General features: G+C 42.8%; 1 protein-coding gene across 1 annotated transcript in view; it reads right to left on the reverse strand.

Moving 5' to 3' along the window:
• Positions 1 to 3,962: 3,962 nt before the first annotated feature.
• The window catches only part of ngfra (nerve growth factor receptor a (TNFR superfamily, member 16)), a 32,184-nt gene continuing 19,281 nt past the window's right edge, over positions 3,963 to 16,865 (reverse strand). The window contains exons 4-6 of the mRNA XM_053444345.1: positions 12,330 to 12,570; positions 10,772 to 10,989; positions 3,963 to 4,927 (exon numbers count right to left, since the gene is read on the reverse strand). Coding sequence (XP_053300320.1) covers positions 4,875 to 4,927; positions 10,772 to 10,989; positions 12,330 to 12,570 — 512 coding nt within the window. The 3' untranslated portion in view covers positions 3,963 to 4,874. The remainder of the gene's footprint in view (positions 4,928 to 10,771; positions 10,990 to 12,329; positions 12,571 to 16,865) is intronic.

The raw sequence follows: 16,865 nt of genomic DNA on the forward strand, positions 1-16,865 counted from the left end.
CACATATGCAGTTGAGGTTTCACAGGTGAACATTTCTTGTTGTGTCGATCCACACATCCATCCCAACCTCGTGTCGATGTAGATTCTGTCTCTCTGTATATTACCACACCTGATTCCTCCTTAGGGGGTTTACACTGCAAAAATAAAAAAGGTTTGGAAAACTCAAAATTTCAACGCTAGATTTTTTTATTTTTTATGACAACTTAATCTCTAAAAGATTTGAAGAGAATCGCCTACTTTTTATCTAATTGTAAAAACATTTTCGGTTCGAACTACCTACAATTCTCGTCCCATATCTCACCAGAGTCATGTGTTAGTTATTGTTAACAAGACGTTTGCCAAATGATATTGTATGTAACCTTTTGCGTGCCCGTTCTTAACTGTTTGGAATTTATTTCTAGAGCTGTAAAAGTGACCTTCAGAACCATGCAGCTGCACCAAAAAGCTTTTTACCTGTTTATTCAGAGCTCAGTGAAGCAAAGCTCAGTACGCAACTGGCAAATCAGTTGTCAAGGCGCTGTTGTTGTGAGTGGTAGTGTCACTTACATTAAGTCCCAGCCAGCGCTGCTACAGAGCGCTGGTCGCCTGTTTATTCAAGGTTTATTTATATTGAATGTATTTTGTGTTCAAATCTCACCACATTCTACACCACACTTCCCCTTTAGCCAAGTGTAAGTTGGATGGTTCTCAATGTGCCTGAAACCACAGAAGGAGATTTCTGGAATTACTTGATGAATTGCTGCAGAGCCAGAATTTCTTTATGCCGTACAACCAAGACATTCACCTATATGATGAGAAGTGGCTAGGAGCATGTGGACATAAACCCCTGCACAAGTGATCAGTAGACCCCGTTTTTAACTTGACTGGCCTCCATATTGTTCAAAACTCACTATTTTGTGATTTGCTACTGTATCAACGGCAACTTTAATGAATTTAGTTGTAGAAAACCCTTTCCTAAGTTTACAAAGCCATTAAATATTCTTCACACACTTTATAAAAAAAATCATATCAGCCAAGAAATTTAAAGTTTATGTTTTTCTCAGTGTGACATGGAAATATGACTGTTGGTTGTAGTAAGCTGCTTTCTCGGAAAATAAACGGGACCTTTTTTTTTTAGAGACATTTGAACAAACTATTCATAAAATCATCTGTTTTATAAAATGAACTAGCCAAAGACAAACAGGACACTTTATGCAATCACATCTCTTTTTATTGTATTATAGATGCTCACTTCATTTGCACACATTTTTTGTTTTTGTACATTTTATAGTGTATTTCTGTATCTGGTATCAACCCTAAGAAATCACATTTACACAATGCATTTAACATTAGTAGGTAAGTAGGAGTGACATTCAGTTTTGTTTCATTTTAGTTTTTTTCCCGGTAGCAGGTCCCGATCCAACTGTGTGGAGTTAGTAGTGATAAAATCACAGAGAACCACAGTGAACCTCACCGTGGGTTTCATGTTTCTGCAAATCACACGTCCTGTCGCCTCTGGAATGGAGAAACATGATGAAACTAACTGTACAAGCAAAAGATCTGCACAGTAGAGCGCATTCCTATTGACTGACAGCATGTGAGACTTTGAGAGTAGACGTCTAAGGTGACATGTCTGTTTTCATAATGCTACATGACCCTTACAGTTGCCAGTATTTATAACATGTTAAAGGACAGTATGAATACACATATTTGTACTGTAGGTCTCCACATTGTTCCCAGGTTTATACAGTTTTCTTTGCGTCTCCAAGGTTCATCTACTGCTTTGATTTCCGTTTACTAAAAACCTTCCTTAGCTCTCAAAATATCAAACAAATGCACATAGAGCAAGAGCATCAAATAAGTGGAAAGGGACTGACAAAAAAAATTCATCAAACTTCAAAACGTAAAGAGCCAACACTGTACACAGGCACTTGAACTGTGGTACACTCTTTGAGTGCATTCATAACATCTAATAAGTGCTACAAATTAACATTTCAGTTAGAAAATATACTGATTTCAAAAGTGTAATACTATTCATAATAAAAACAAATAGGAAACATGTAAAGACAATAACAATTAACAACGGCAAAGAATGAGGGCAAACGGATCAAAGCCTTATCCTCGAATGTGTCTTGCATATTTTTCAGTTTATATTCTAGTTGTACATTTGTGTATTGTGTGTGGGTGTGTGTGTGTGAGTGGGTGTTGGTGTGTGTGCTGCTGGAGGTCTGATTGGGCCTCAGGGGCAGGAGGGGTCTGAGTAGACACAGTTTATTTCTTATTTAAATCAACAATCTGGTCACTCATACTGTAGCAGTGTCTGCTTTAATGTCACTGCCACAGCGAGGAGCCGATGAATCATACCGGCTCTCTCAGTATAGGAGTGAATCATCCACTGTAGTTGTGTGTGTGTGTGTGTGTCTGTGTGTGTCTGTGTGTGTGGTCACATGTCGGCACAAACGCCTCTGAACTGTGAGCAGCAGTTATATTTGTTTCCATTCATGTGGCTGCTGCAGTGATACAGGATGGATGACGTGGGAAGAGATAAGACCGATGTCTTGAGGTGTTGATGACCATGTGACTGATCCGTACAGGAAATTGTGACTCACCATCTTTGTCGTCCGCTGTTTGACTGATGTTTCTTATCAATCTATGGCTCACTTAAATGTACACACACCTTACATCTCTAATTAATCAGCTTTCTTGGAGAAAGTTGGATGAGTCTGTTGATAAGACTCGGCCACGGGTTAAGTTGTGGCCGTAGTTACAAGTTTAACACTTCTGTTTTTCAACAAAATATGAGATACTGTTTAATGTTCATTTATCAGCTTCCAAGGTGCAGGTTGGCCTCTTTGGACAGAGCCAGGGGACCTTTTCCCCTCTTTCTCTGTCCTGCTACGCTAATGCTAAGGTGGCTGTGGTCTCACTCTTCTCATTTAACTCCTCCAGAAAGCAAATGAGCCTGTCTCCTACACTGTCAAACTGTTCCTTTATTTATCGGAATCATGGTGGAATTTCATGCATTTCCGTCTTGTCTTTCTATCTTTCTACTTTCTTCTATTCTTAACCTAACTCGAGCTTTAAGCTCGTCTACCTACTCTATCGTACCGCTACAGAATCATCTACAGACCCTCTGAGGATCTCCTGTCAGTTTCTTTACTCATACCACAATACGAGGGACCCTGAGAAGGTAAGTGCCTACATTGGAATGAATGCCAAAGCATTACAGTCGACCTCGGCTACAGTTTACTTCATTTTCTATGTATCTGTGTATACTGCTTTTACAGTTACTGCAAGCAGCAGATGGGGGGGAGCAGGAAAGAGGACCTGTGTGATGAAAGGTGTCACCGGGCCTTAGAAGTAAGCCTGGACTAAGTGCTTTGATTTCACCATGGCGATGTAGTAAATGTCAGTGGTCTCGGACTTGAATGAGGGAGCTGTAATGTCGTGTCGAGGCTTCAAAGGGGGACAGCGTCAGCCCCTCTGTTGTCCGCAGCATTAATCCAGATGAGAGGTGGCTGAGCCGAGTGGAGCAGAAGCTAAATGAAGCTAAAACCCTGAGGTAATTACTACCTGCCTGTCAGGAAGTCTCTCTAATGGGCCCTGTGTGGACGTGAGAGCCGGCGACGATGCATTAGCACCTTAACACTGTGTATCGGGCTCGATAATGCAGACGGAGCTGTGCGCAAAACAGCAAGGACGAGAATGTGGAGATGTGGGTGGCGGGGAGGGTGAAACCAGAGTGATCCCCTGAGGGGTGTCCTAATTTTTCACTTAGTGAATGTAAATTATGAAAGATGGGATTCCTGTTGGCACATTTATTTCCAGTCCAAAATTCATTAACGTGGAGTGAGCCGCTTTGTAGGCCATGTGACGGATGACGTCGCAGCTCCTTTCACTTCCCTGTATGTCAGCTCATCGCAGCGAGCCGGCAGAGCGCCACAGTCCAGAGATGTTTCTCTGATGTTCGCACGTCCAGGCACCGCTGCTGAATCGAACACGTAGCCACAGAATGGAATGAATGCACCACAAACAGGACACAAACAGTTTTTGGATGTGTCACAGGGTCGATGACGAAATGCAGGAACAAGCATCTCGCTGAGGCAAACTGGAAACTTGCCGCCGCGGGCTGGGATGTCATTAACCTTTCTCCCCGAATATGAGTCAATTGCCGTCAGCGCGGCCGATCGCGAACAATGATGCAAACACTTTACAAGACAAAACGTCATGAAGCATGTCGGTGGTTAAATGATAGAAGATCAGGAAACTTCCGAGGAAGGTGGGAGTGAGTCACAGCTCCCCGCTGGCTGCTGTATGACGGCGGGGGCCTAATAGAGCAAACCCTATGGAGGGAGGCTTATCTGAGAGTGGGGGAGCCACAGAGGAATATGAGTGAGGAGAATACAGGCTGAAAAGAAAGAGGAGATAATGGAGTACCTTTCTGCCTATTTACTTATCAGGCACATATGTTTCATTGCAGGAAAGATGGAAAGCTTAACTGGCAGTTAGAGAGAAATGTTAAATGTCAACATTAGATACTGGGGTATTCAGTTAATAGCAGGTTGCACGGGCATATCTTCGATAAAGTCTCTGCAGGGACGTTGGTACAGATAGTGACTGATATTGCTGTAGAGGTTGTGTCCAGGCACACTGATAAATAGAGTCGGACTCTATATGCAGGGATGAAGAATCGGACTGAGGTCCAAAGCGCTGGGAGGTCCATGCAAGTCAAGTCTTTGCCGTGTGGCCACTTCAGATGAGAATCAGAGTCAGTTTCTCCGCAGTGTGGGCCGCCCTCGCTCCCTGCTCAGGTTTGGGTCCAGGGTTCAGGTCCCCGCTCTCCTCTTTCCTGCCTTCTGCTCCGATGCCGTCTGCTTTCTCCCCTTCTTCCAACCTCAGACTTCAAGGGGAGGTGAGTCGGGCTGGGGGCCACCGTCCACCCTCACCACTGCAGGGAGACAGTACAGAGAGATATGTCAGGCTCAGGGAAAAAGACATGCAGGCGATTTGTGGTGATATTTAAATCAGCTGTGGTTCATTTGTCCTGCTTCTCCTTTTTTTGTATCTTATTCACATTCTCACTTGTGCGTACAAAGTTCTATCGTGTTTCCCACTGAGCGGCTCCTCTTTACTGGGTGCTTTGATTAAGGGCACTTTGGTAAGTTTCTGATTCAAAGGCAAATATTTTAGATTATGATTTCCAATCTACCAGAACAACCATAACAGAACAACCATAAGACCAGCTAGATGAAAAATAAACCTGACGATCACACTGTTCCCTGCAGGGGGCCCTGTGGTGTCGCTCACTCATCCCAACAACATGTTAAACTGTCATCACCACAGGCCAAATAAGGATGGGAGACAAATTCTCTTTTTCCCACAAACCTCTTAACCTGCTGTCAATTCAGGGGCGCCATGGAAACCCCTCGGGAATGCAGAGGCATTTCTGAGAGGACCCCCGAGTCCGGTGGGTGTTTTCTCATCTTTATCAATGCATTCTTGTGCCAGGGAAGTGAAGTACAAGAGGGTTTATTTTAGAGCTTCAGAAGAGGGGGTTTCTTTTGTACGACGCCACAGGCTCCCTCTGTTTACGTTCCCTTTCCCTTCCTGTTAAACCGGTCGCTTTCCACATCCTTGACTGCACTGAGATCTCCATACTCTGCCTCTCTGCTCAATGTATCTGTGCCATTTGATTCTGTCCGATGATGGTCACAGTCCATCGCAGCCCTCTCCCTGTCTTCCTGTTTAATCCGGCGCTGTACAGACACTGTCAGTGACACAGAGCAGAGAGACACTGACGCTGTCCAGAGCACGGATAATGTGCACAGGTTCAGGCACGTAGGCACCTGTGCTTCGACCTCAGTGTTTCTCCAGTAGCATTGCACCTCATATTGGGGGCAGCAGTGATAATAATAGCCACATAATAGAGTCCAACCTCATTCCAGGAATCAATAGAAGCTGCCTCTCACTGAACCAGTTCAATCAGGTCTACTCTGAAATGTGAACTCCCTGCTGCAGCGAAGCTTTGTTTCCCACTTCTCTCTTCTTCTTTCTTTTTCTAAATCAGCGAACTCAGGCCGGCCTGATTGGATCCGAGGCCCCGGTGAAGATTTGAAATTTGCTGACTGATGCTGAAATGGAGAGGGCTTCATGGTAATCACAAGAAACGATACGAAAAATACTTTTACTAATTGAAAAAAATATATTAGTTGTTTCTCATTTCTCTACTTTACATATCACTATCTAGGGGCAGTGGTGCATTTCTCAGCTTATTTCATTACTTTTCCAGTTAAACCCTAAAGTTGTGGATAGATTATGAGTCAGTGGGCTCCTGGGCACAGTTATTTAAATCTAGATTTCAGCCTGAATAAGTACATCTCAAAGATTCAGTTTAGATTTGGGATCCTCTGTTGTTGAGCCATATGACAGGTTTTTATTTGTAGCTATCAAATTAAGCAACATTACAATTAATTAAGATGGCCTAATTAATGTTCATAACATTGGATGAGGAGATTAGCAGCAGGCTGTATGAAATAATCATTATTCATCGATAATTGCCAATCTGACACACTGAAATAACAACTGCAACGCGACTTTTACATCTGATCTTTCACAAACTAACTGATCCAGACAATGGATTCACAACTGTGAGGCCAGTTGGCTCACATTAATCAAACATGTGAAGCACAGACATCGGCTTGGAAGGCACATGTGAAGAGCTCTGCAACAGATGATATAATTTAAACCGGGTGAAATCAGCCATTTTTAACAGCGGTAGCCAGGCTGGATCTGTAATGTGTTTTCTAAAAGTAAGGAGGAGATAGTGGGTTCAATAGGGGATTTGTGAGCATTGCACATCAATGAATCCAGGGTATATTGCTGCCAGGGAACCAAATGAAACCAATAACTAGTATTGTCAGATTCGTAAGTGGCAAGAGATCGGCAATTACTATCCAAGCAATAGCTGAACTTACATAAATATTTGATTTTATAATTGTCACCATTGCCACAAAGGTTATGTTTTCATGGCCGTGTGTCTGTTTGTTTGTGTTATTTGAAAGAATTATACAAAAACTACACAAAATGGTGCTGGAAGGCTGGAGTAGGGGCAAAGAATAAGTTCCAATGTGGGTTTAATTAAGTGGGAAACTGCAGGACTGTAGTTTTTTTAAGCGGTTTTCAGACATGAAAGCAGCCGGGTGCAGCAGACAAATGTTTTAGTCTGTCGCGCGTTAGAAGCATCATCAAACATCAGAGTGATGTCACAGTAAATCCAAAAAACAGCAACCATGACTTTATGTCAATTCTACTTGTGCAAAAAGTAGTTGATGACTTAGTTTGGCTCAATGATTTCTGTCATAGAGTAAGAGTCCCAGGGTTAGGTATACTTTCCCTCTGAGATATAAAAACTTCCTGATATGTGAGGATGACAAGCAGCTATGAGGCATCCCTCCTCTATTACTGAAACTGCACTCGTAAGTCGTTACATGACTCAGCTCATTGTTACTGTAACTTGCAGTCACACACTGGGGTACATGGTGTTGAACCCGTGCAGGCCCCTGAAGCTTCCATCCACAATCACAAACATTTTCTGAAAACCACGCTGAAACGGCTTGATGATGGTTGATTGTGGTACTGAAATAAAGCCTGATTATCTTTGCTGTGGCATTCAGCCAAAGTCTCCTATAATTCTGATGGATAATAATCTGCGTTAATTGTATTGTGGACTTTCTGCTGCTTTTTTCAACAACCCGGCTGCACTGGCTCCATTTTGTGTCGCCTGCGAGGTCAACCACGGGTCAGGAATACACATTTAGGGCGACGTGAGTGAGGGGACAGAGTCTTGTTTAAATTTTAAACTCATTCAATATGCATGACTCAGAAGGGGAAGCAGAGAGCATAAAGAGATTTGGGGGGTGGGGGTAGGCGGTGGCTGGTTGTTGTTTTTAATGGAGATGAGCAGACAGAGAGGAGGCCGAGCTCCCCTCATGTCGGAGCTCTCAACAGTGAGTCGAGTTGGGACTAGTCTCTCCGCATGTTGTCAGTCAAAACACGGAGCGTTTTCATTACTCTATTCCTCGTTTTTAAAAGCTTATCCACCTTGTTGTGACTGAAGGTGTTACCATTATTTTAGCCGTCAGTAAGATATGGTTCGTTGGAAACAGGAAACCCCCTGCGATTACCGTGGATTTATTGTGTGTATTTCCCAGCCCCTCGTGCATTTTAAAACATCCCAATCGGCTGTGGGAGAACCAGCAACCCCCCCTGCGTGAGGGCGCCGTTTGCTGCCTTTTTATTGGCTTCCGCGCCCGCAGACAGTGCTAATGCCAATTAGCACGTGCTAAACGCTGATGCTGGATCAGAGTTTGAAAGGCAGCGAGACGGAGACTGGATCCCGTCTGCTAACACCGGCTAATGAGCCAATCAGTTCATGAGGCAGCAGGGTAAACGGGGCAGTCGTCCTCTCAATGAACCAATCGTGAGAAATTCCCTTTCCCCCCCCTCAACTTGGTTTTGTTGAGTGGAAGAATGGAAAGAGGGACTCAAACAAAACACAAAAAAAACGAAATAAGCTTTTCCCAAGCCTCATTAGAATGTAATGGCTATCCTACACAAGACACAGCGCTGTGGATTGTTCCAGGGAGGATTTCTTGGCTGTGTGGCTTGTTAGCACATTATTATCCCTGTAAAACAATTTCTTAGGCTTTACACAAAAACAGCCTATGGAGGGAGACAAATGAAATCCAGAGAAAGAAAGAGTGAGGGAGAGAATCATCAATGAATAACAAGATCATGACTGAACTTGAGACTTCTTCTTCAAGTGAAAAGCCTCTCAGGTTTATGAGTGTAGATCGAGTGAGAATACCGCTTTCATCTCTTTAATGTACTGTAAGTGCTGTTTGAGTACTGAGGGAAGAGAGACTGCTCTTTGTTGTAGAGAGGTCGCATCTCACTGCAGCAGCGTTGGCTTTTTATTCTCCACTCGGCTGTTTAAAGGTTATCCTCCTGCTGCAGCCGCTCAGTGCAGCCTCCCCACCTCGCAGCCGATCCTTATTTCTCCAGTGCGCAGTGTTGGTCTGCGAAAATCTCTAGATCGCATTTATTGATAAGGTAAATATTTAAAAGAAAATAAACACTGACAGCAATGTTTCCACTGGTCACTAACATCCGCTAACATCTGCTTTGTTTCTCTGCAATGGGAATGGATACAATTGGCTTTCACTCGCAGGTCACATGACTGCGGTAGATGGAGGTTTTAATCAGTTCCAGCTCTGATCGGCAGTGGTGGAAACATGACACTGGGATGAACGGGCTAATCTCGTCCCTCCTCTAGATATTGGCATTCTGGATGCTGCACCATTTCCTGTGCGATGATATGACCTGACAGGCTTTGCCCCGTAAATAGCCATGAACGTTTGTGTACCTAGGGTTTTTGTTACATTTTGGGAACAACATTCGACAGCGATTTTTATTTTCACGTGCAACAGAGCAAGGTTTCCGACACGTTGCTTTGTGATGTTAAACATGACTCACCGTGAAAAAAAACAACACAAAGGCTAACTCCTGTACTGGCAACGGGAAAGGAGACAATTGTTAAAACTGTCCAAAACTATTTATGAGCACGCAGTAATTCCTTAAACGTGTTAATCCTCAGTCTGAAAGTATAGTCCCTGAGAAAAACTTTATTTACACTAATGTTTGCTTAAAAAAACACCCAAAGTACACTCCCCAGCCGTTTTAAGAATTTACTGAGCTTCTTTATATTATGACACAACCTATTTGTGACCCAAATTTAAAATCTGATGGAACCTATTGGGCTTGGAGCTGAAGCCCAAAGGCAGGGAAGCTGGAAGTTTCATGATTAATTAACACATTATTGGTTTTAGTCTTTTTCTGGAACTTCTTATTTGACAAAATACAAAAATAAATCCAACAGATAACTGTAGAAAGAAAGAAACTTGAAATTCCCTCTGAGTTTATCTCTTGCAATGTAATGCACTAAATATGATGCATGGTACTTTGCCTCATCGTGGATCGGTAAAGTGCATAATGTTGGTCCCTCCAATCCAGGCATGACCTGCTCAATTTATCTACCAAAACCTTTTGGATTTTCTCTGCTTTTCCCGACTACTTGGCGAAATCTGTCCAAGACCTCCACCCCAAATACTTCATGACTTCCCAGAGACAGATATAGACGCGGAGGAGTTGGCAGAGCAGTAAAGGCCAATATAGATCAAACGTATGCAGTTACTTGTCCTTCTGATATGTATGGAAACTGTGTGATACGTCTGTCAACAAACCTCAGCCTCATATTGATGATATAGTAATCTTCGGTACATGCCTCATATTCATGTTTCTGCAGTGCCTCGTAATCTATATATTCCTGCAGCCGAGTACATCGTGCGTGCATGTGAGACTTGGCCTTATCTTTCTTCTCTTGGCAGCTGTAGGTAATACTCAGGTGATATATTGTATTTGATCTCGAACCTAAGAAATGTCTTTCCCATCTGAGGAAAACGCTTGTGCAAGGATGAAAAACTCCACGCGATCCCACCAGAGTGTGTTGATTTATTTGATCGCGAGTTTCTCTGGAAGCAAGAATATGACGACGTGAAGGAGGAATGTGTGCACGCCTCGTGTTGAGTTAGAGTCTCTTTGACCAAAACGTATATTTAGATCTCTTCTCTTTATGGACACTTTATTATGTTAAAGTGTAAAATCGCTTCTTTGACTCTATAATCCATAACGACAGAGTGAAAGTGGTAAAGTAAAGATTGTGTTTCAGGCTCACCTATCTGTTCCTGTGTGTGTGAGAGTGAGGGCTGAGTCTGGACTTCAGCCTGGGCCTGTTGCTGCTGTTGCTGCTGCTGCTGCTGCTCCTGCAGACTCTGACTGTCCACCGAGATGCCGCTGTCGCTGTGCAGCTTCTCTCCCTCCGGCGTCACCATCTGGTTGCTCGTGGCCGCTCGGTTATTCGCTGCCTGCTTGTTCTGCTTGCAGCTATTCCACCTGTGGAGAAGATAGAGATACAGATATAGGTGATATTTTGATTTCACAAGCGCTTGAGCTATAGAACGCTGACTGTTACATATAGTTTTAAATATAGAACGATTACAGTGGTGGTAGTACCTAAAATATCAAAAGTCCACTTTAATGAAACCATCCTTTTTTTTCAAGTGCAAAAAGGTAAGGACTTGATAATCCTGTGTGTTTGCCTGCTAGACTCTACAATCCAGAGCATGTCCTACATAAACTAACTGAATAATACTTCCAACAGAGCACATTCACCCTAAAACCTTGTATCTGTTCACATTAAACATAAAATACATTAACTGAGCGGCCAAACAAACAAAACACATTTCAGGATCATAACCTTGTAATCTTGCTCAGAAACAAATAAACAAACAAACAAATAGAGGTGGGTAAAAAAAACTATGAGAGTTTTGGAGTACAAGTCAGTGTTCGACTGTTAATGGTGAATAACATGAAGTTGTCAACCTCTACCCAGAATCAAGAATTCACTGTTAGACATGACTATGAATTTCAAAGGTGAATCTGCCGTTATTGTCTTTTAAACTTAAAATCAATCGCTTGCCTAAGAATAGAACAGGAATCGGGACGATAAAGATGCTCTGATAAGCTCCAGAAAGTTTAACAACCCTCTACTGTTGCTTTTTATTCAGGAGAAGAATAAGTTGTGAATCAATGATTCAAATATTCATGAGGTATCGAGTGGTACAGTACAGTTAACACCTCTAAGTGTTTACTTATAAAATATTGGCCATTCAGGAACTTCACATCATACGTAGAGTCTTTATGCATGACCTAAGTGCACGAGGAGTTTTAGCCAGATGTGTGTGCGTGACTGCTGATGAATCTGGCACTCAAATTTCCCCTGGTCGGCACTTTTCAAAAGAATCAATGCCTTTAATGAGCTTGTTTACTTGCCCCAAATGTGTTTTAGCACAGACTTGTAGCTGTCTCTCTGAGTGCTTGCATGTGTTGTTGTATGTCCTCACTAATGTGTTTGTGAGTGTGCGACCTCTGCATTGCTTAAAAGTGTTGTGACTTTCTTTTTGCTGGGCTACTTTCGGAGAGAAAGAATCGTGATGGTGCACGAGTGATTCTCAGAAAGTGGGTCAAAACCTCTCCCGGCCGGGTCAGGCCTGAATATTTCACCAGCCACCTTCCCGCCATTTTGTAGCTCCGGGGCGAAATCTGTCACTCACCCTCCAGACCCCCACCACTCTGTCCTAGATTATATTGTGATGGAGGCTCAAACCCAATTAGGCTAATGTCTTTAGCCACAGAGTAGCTTTTCATCTGAGTCCTTTCTCCCACAAACTGACCTCTTAAAAACAATGTACGCCACCAGGCCCACCACCACCGCGGCCAGGATGGAGCAGTAGATAGGGATGAGGTTTTCGTTGAGGCCGTGGCCGAGGAAGCGAGGCGAGCCGGCACTTGACGTGGTTGTTTCTCCGCCGGGCAACGGGCTGTCCGAGCCATCTGGGGGGAAGTAATTGGTATACGACGGCAGAGACGGTCCCATGTCGGAGGTGGGACTCATATATGTGGGTTCGTTAGGATCTGTGGGGAAGAAGTTGAGAGAGAGGAGCATTGATGAGTAAAGAAACACAACAAGATACAATATAACTTTCTATTTCAAGATGATGACGCTGCACCCGTCGCTGACATGACATTATGTCACTTTTTAAACTTCCTGGCATTTTTAACATCTTGTAAACAATATGCAAAAAATTTTTCTTAGTATGACTCACCGGGGAGGAAAAAACAGGGATAATAAAAGTGATATTTCTATAGTCAATAATCTAACTAAAAACTATTTTCTAATCATCGATGAGTGTTATAAAACGTTTTGTAGCGTGCAATAGTTTCCCAAATTTGTTAATCCATAGTCTGAAAGTAGAGCCCCTGTGAAAAACTTTATTTACAGTAATGTTTGATTCAAAAAAGTTAAACTACCCAGCTTTTTTCTATAAAATAATATAATAAATAATGAAACTACATTTTTGCGAGCCAATTTCTGTTTTAAAAAAAAGTTATATATCTAGACTTATTTCTGTAGTTAGGTTAGGATCTGTGTGAAATAAAATAAGAGGAAGGAATAAAGAATTACACCAAGCTACTACTGAGAAAGACTAAGAGTATACAGCCACCGGTTGATGTGAGGCCAATATGTGGTTTACCATTTTAACCATTTCCAGTAAGTTAACCTCATTAGTTTACCAACCAAAACCAAATGCAACATTCGTGAGAATCTTCCAATGGGCTCCGTTGGTATCTCTACCAATTCTTCCAATAGATATTTCAGTTTTGGCCAACTGACAGACGCTGCTGTCTCTGGAGCCACACAACTGACATGACATGACAAGACACTTCATATCCTCACTGGGAACTTGTTTGCAAGCCTGTATTCACCGAATCCCCAACCAGATGTTTGATACAGCACACATGCGGCAGCTGTTCCTGATAGACAAATGGGTTCTGGCTGCGTTGCCTTGTGCAAAAAGAAAAGGAATGTTCCTCTATGAGGGGGCAAATATCTGTCAACCTCCAGTCCAACTCACACCCTATCTGCACCATGCATGCCTGCTCTCCTCCCGCCACATCACATCTTTTTGATTTCTGCACATCGCACGACATTAAGGTCATTTGGGACCATGCGGACAAAGTGCGCGACCACAGGGAGGTCATCACTTTGAGAGGAGCCTCTGAGGCCAGACAAGCAGGAAGGCTCTGGACTACAGGATGAGTCTGCTTTCTATCACAGCTTAAAGACGTCTCATTTTCATAAATTCTCCTATTTCCTCTTTCTATTTGAGCTACATAAATGATTCGGTGTAGGTTGCAGAAGCACCGCGCACTCTGGTGGACACGAGTTGTCCTGAAAACACAGTTCATCCCTCAGATCTCTCCTACGGTCCTGTAATATCATGCTTCTGTTTTGAAGAGTGCTGTGTGAAACACTGCAGCTATTCTGTGACAGGGTAGAGAGGTTCACCACGATTCCTTCCCCTCGGGGTTCGATACAGCAAGATGAGAAGAGAGGGTCTGTCCGGCCATTCTAAAAACTCCTCAGAGCTCAGCAGCCTGGTGGGGATGGAGAATGTGCGGCCTGCTTCAGATCTGAGCCTGTTATTCCCAGCAGAACCTGAGGCTGCTCCTCATTAGCTTCGTACTGGTGCTCGCAGGATTAACCCCGTGGAGACCCCTGAGGCTTCCCTCAAGGCCAAAGACTGGGACTTCCTATCCCAAGCGTCAGATCAGTTGTGACGCAGGTTGTCCTGCTTCTGTTTTTAGCTTCATGAATCCCAAGTTTGATGGATAATAAATAGGTTTGAGTGAAGGACTAAAATCATACTGTCATGTTTCATAAAGTAACAGTATTTAGAATATTACATGTCAATGTCAGTCCATAAAGTATGTACGCGTGTACTGTATGCAGCAATATTCTGAATATTTATTCAGTAAAGTCATGGCTGAATTCACAATGTGGAAATGTATAAATTACAAAATGGCTCTATTTAAAAGGGTCAGGTCCCCCAAATAATCATGAATGGATAAACACCATATTTCTCATTTATCTCAACTTCTGTCTAGTACTGCAGATGCTTTTATTTTTATTTGTTCAGGGTGTGAAGTGTTTCTGCATCCAACCCAAAGCACTGGTGGTAAATGGACTTTCATTTTCAATGTTCACAGCTTCACAGCAAAAAGGTTATTTTGATAATTCAATAGCATTGTGTCTCTCCAGAAACAATGTTCTGGTTAGTGTGAATAATCCACAGAGCTCACTGTCAACAGTTTTCCTTGGAACCAAAATCCCAATGAAAACTATTGGCAGGATTATGAAGGGACGAAGACATTGTTTTTACAGAGACATGTTGTTGTTTGATTTTGCCTGGATGGATTACTGTGAAACTTGTTGCTATGATGAGAATAATTCATAGATCTTGTTGAAAAAAAAAAACGTTTAGCAGAATGAGTTTGTGCAATTTGGTGCAGAGCCAAATAAAACACTGGATCTGGTGAATTAAATGTGGTTTCATAAGGGGGCTGTTGGACCTTAGCGGAGATCTGCAGTCTACTGAGTGCTATTCGTTTAATGATACATTTCATTGATTTTAGCATCTTACATTTTAACCACTTTTACTTTGGAGATAGATATCTCAAAATCTGGATAAATCGACCCAGAAAACACTGACCAATTACAGATGAAATACTAACATGAATTTGTATAGCTATTAGTGTATGGTAAATGTAAACATGTCTTATTTATGTATGCATATGCATATATATATATTTTAAGCATATATCAAAGACCTTCAGATAATTGTGTCCCATTGTCAATGATGACAATAAATAATTATCTTCTTTGTTCTTGACAAAAGAACTTGAAGGAGAAACATATGAGGAACTAATTGCTGTGACCACTGATGTGGTCCGATGAGAATCTACAAAAAAAACCGATTCATTGGACCATCATGGCCAAACGCAGTCTACGAGGATATTCTCTTTTCACTGACATGGCAAATAGTCAGGTTTCTCCACATTGATTTGTTGCATAATTCACACACAGTTGCTCCCTTTAATAGTCCGATGGGACCTTGATGGGCAACTTATGTGGATGTATTTGAAGACTTCTGTTGGACATTAAGAGTCTGCGTTGGTCTGTGTGTCTGCGTGGTGATGACGGGGCATTCCTACCCCCCTCCCCCGTGGGAGAGATTGGTTTACTGAAATGTTAGAAAATATCTTTCATGGAGAGAAAAACACGGCACATGTGCGAGCCATAGTTAGAAACAGAGAAATAATGCAGAGGCCTATTTAAAGCTGAGCTATTGATTTGGTTCAGTCTAAAAGGAGGCAGCATTTTAGAGGAGTGGAACATGGGCGTCTGCATTACATGCTTTTCTTGACCTTTCCTGGGACGTAGTCAGGTTTCCTCGGCTCCGCCATACATCATCCGGCTAATGCAGGCCTGGCTAATGGTGTTAGCTGTGCAACACGAGCTTGCTAATAGAATAAATTGTGCATGGAAAGTGTGAAAGTGAAGGGACGTGTGCCTTCAGACCTGCACCTTTATCCTTACAGCTTTACCTTTATCACAGTCATCCTAAACTATTATAACTGCTTTTCTTTAGTGAAGCAATCATTCCCTTCATGCACATCTACACATGCATCGCTCCATCACAGGACTCACTATAAACTGTTTCCCGTTCTGAGGAGAGATGTCACACAACACTGACTCACATCTCACATCTTTAGTGAAACTCCTCCTCCTTTCCCTCTATTTCTCGGAGCTGATGTGGAAAACAAGGCTGACGATATAGACAAAAGGCTGCATACCTCCGCTGGAGCAGAATGGGAGCTTAAAGGCGGCGGTGGAGATTTAACCATTTCATTTTGGTTTCATGGGTTTAAAACACTCATGAAACTAAATAAAACTAGCCCAGGATTTTATGAGCGTGGGGGCCGTGCGGGCAGGGGGGATGTGTTTATTAGTGGGGTGTGGACGAGAGGGGCAGACAAAGAAGAAAAAGAGAAAAAATATTTAATTTTTATGGGCCATTGAGGTCTTTATGGTGAAGTTAACCCAAGGGTCCTGTGCGGAGGTTGATGTCTCAGCTGCTGCCAGTTCAGGGCGGAGATGAGCAACTATCAGACCCGGCACATGTACAATGACCTCTTTATCAGCCGCCAAACACTCTCCCTCTGTCTCGGCTCAGCCTCTATCTCAATCTTCTTCAGTGTTGGTCGCCTGACGTGCACACATCCATCTCACACACACACACACACACACACACACACTACAAATTATGTGAGCGCTCTGTCTTCTGTTAGGGAGGGTTAATTGGGGG

Source organism: Pleuronectes platessa, chromosome 16, assembly GCF_947347685.1.
Source record: "Pleuronectes platessa chromosome 16, fPlePla1.1, whole genome shotgun sequence".
Classification (NCBI taxonomy): Eukaryota; Metazoa; Chordata; class Actinopteri; order Pleuronectiformes; family Pleuronectidae; genus Pleuronectes; species Pleuronectes platessa.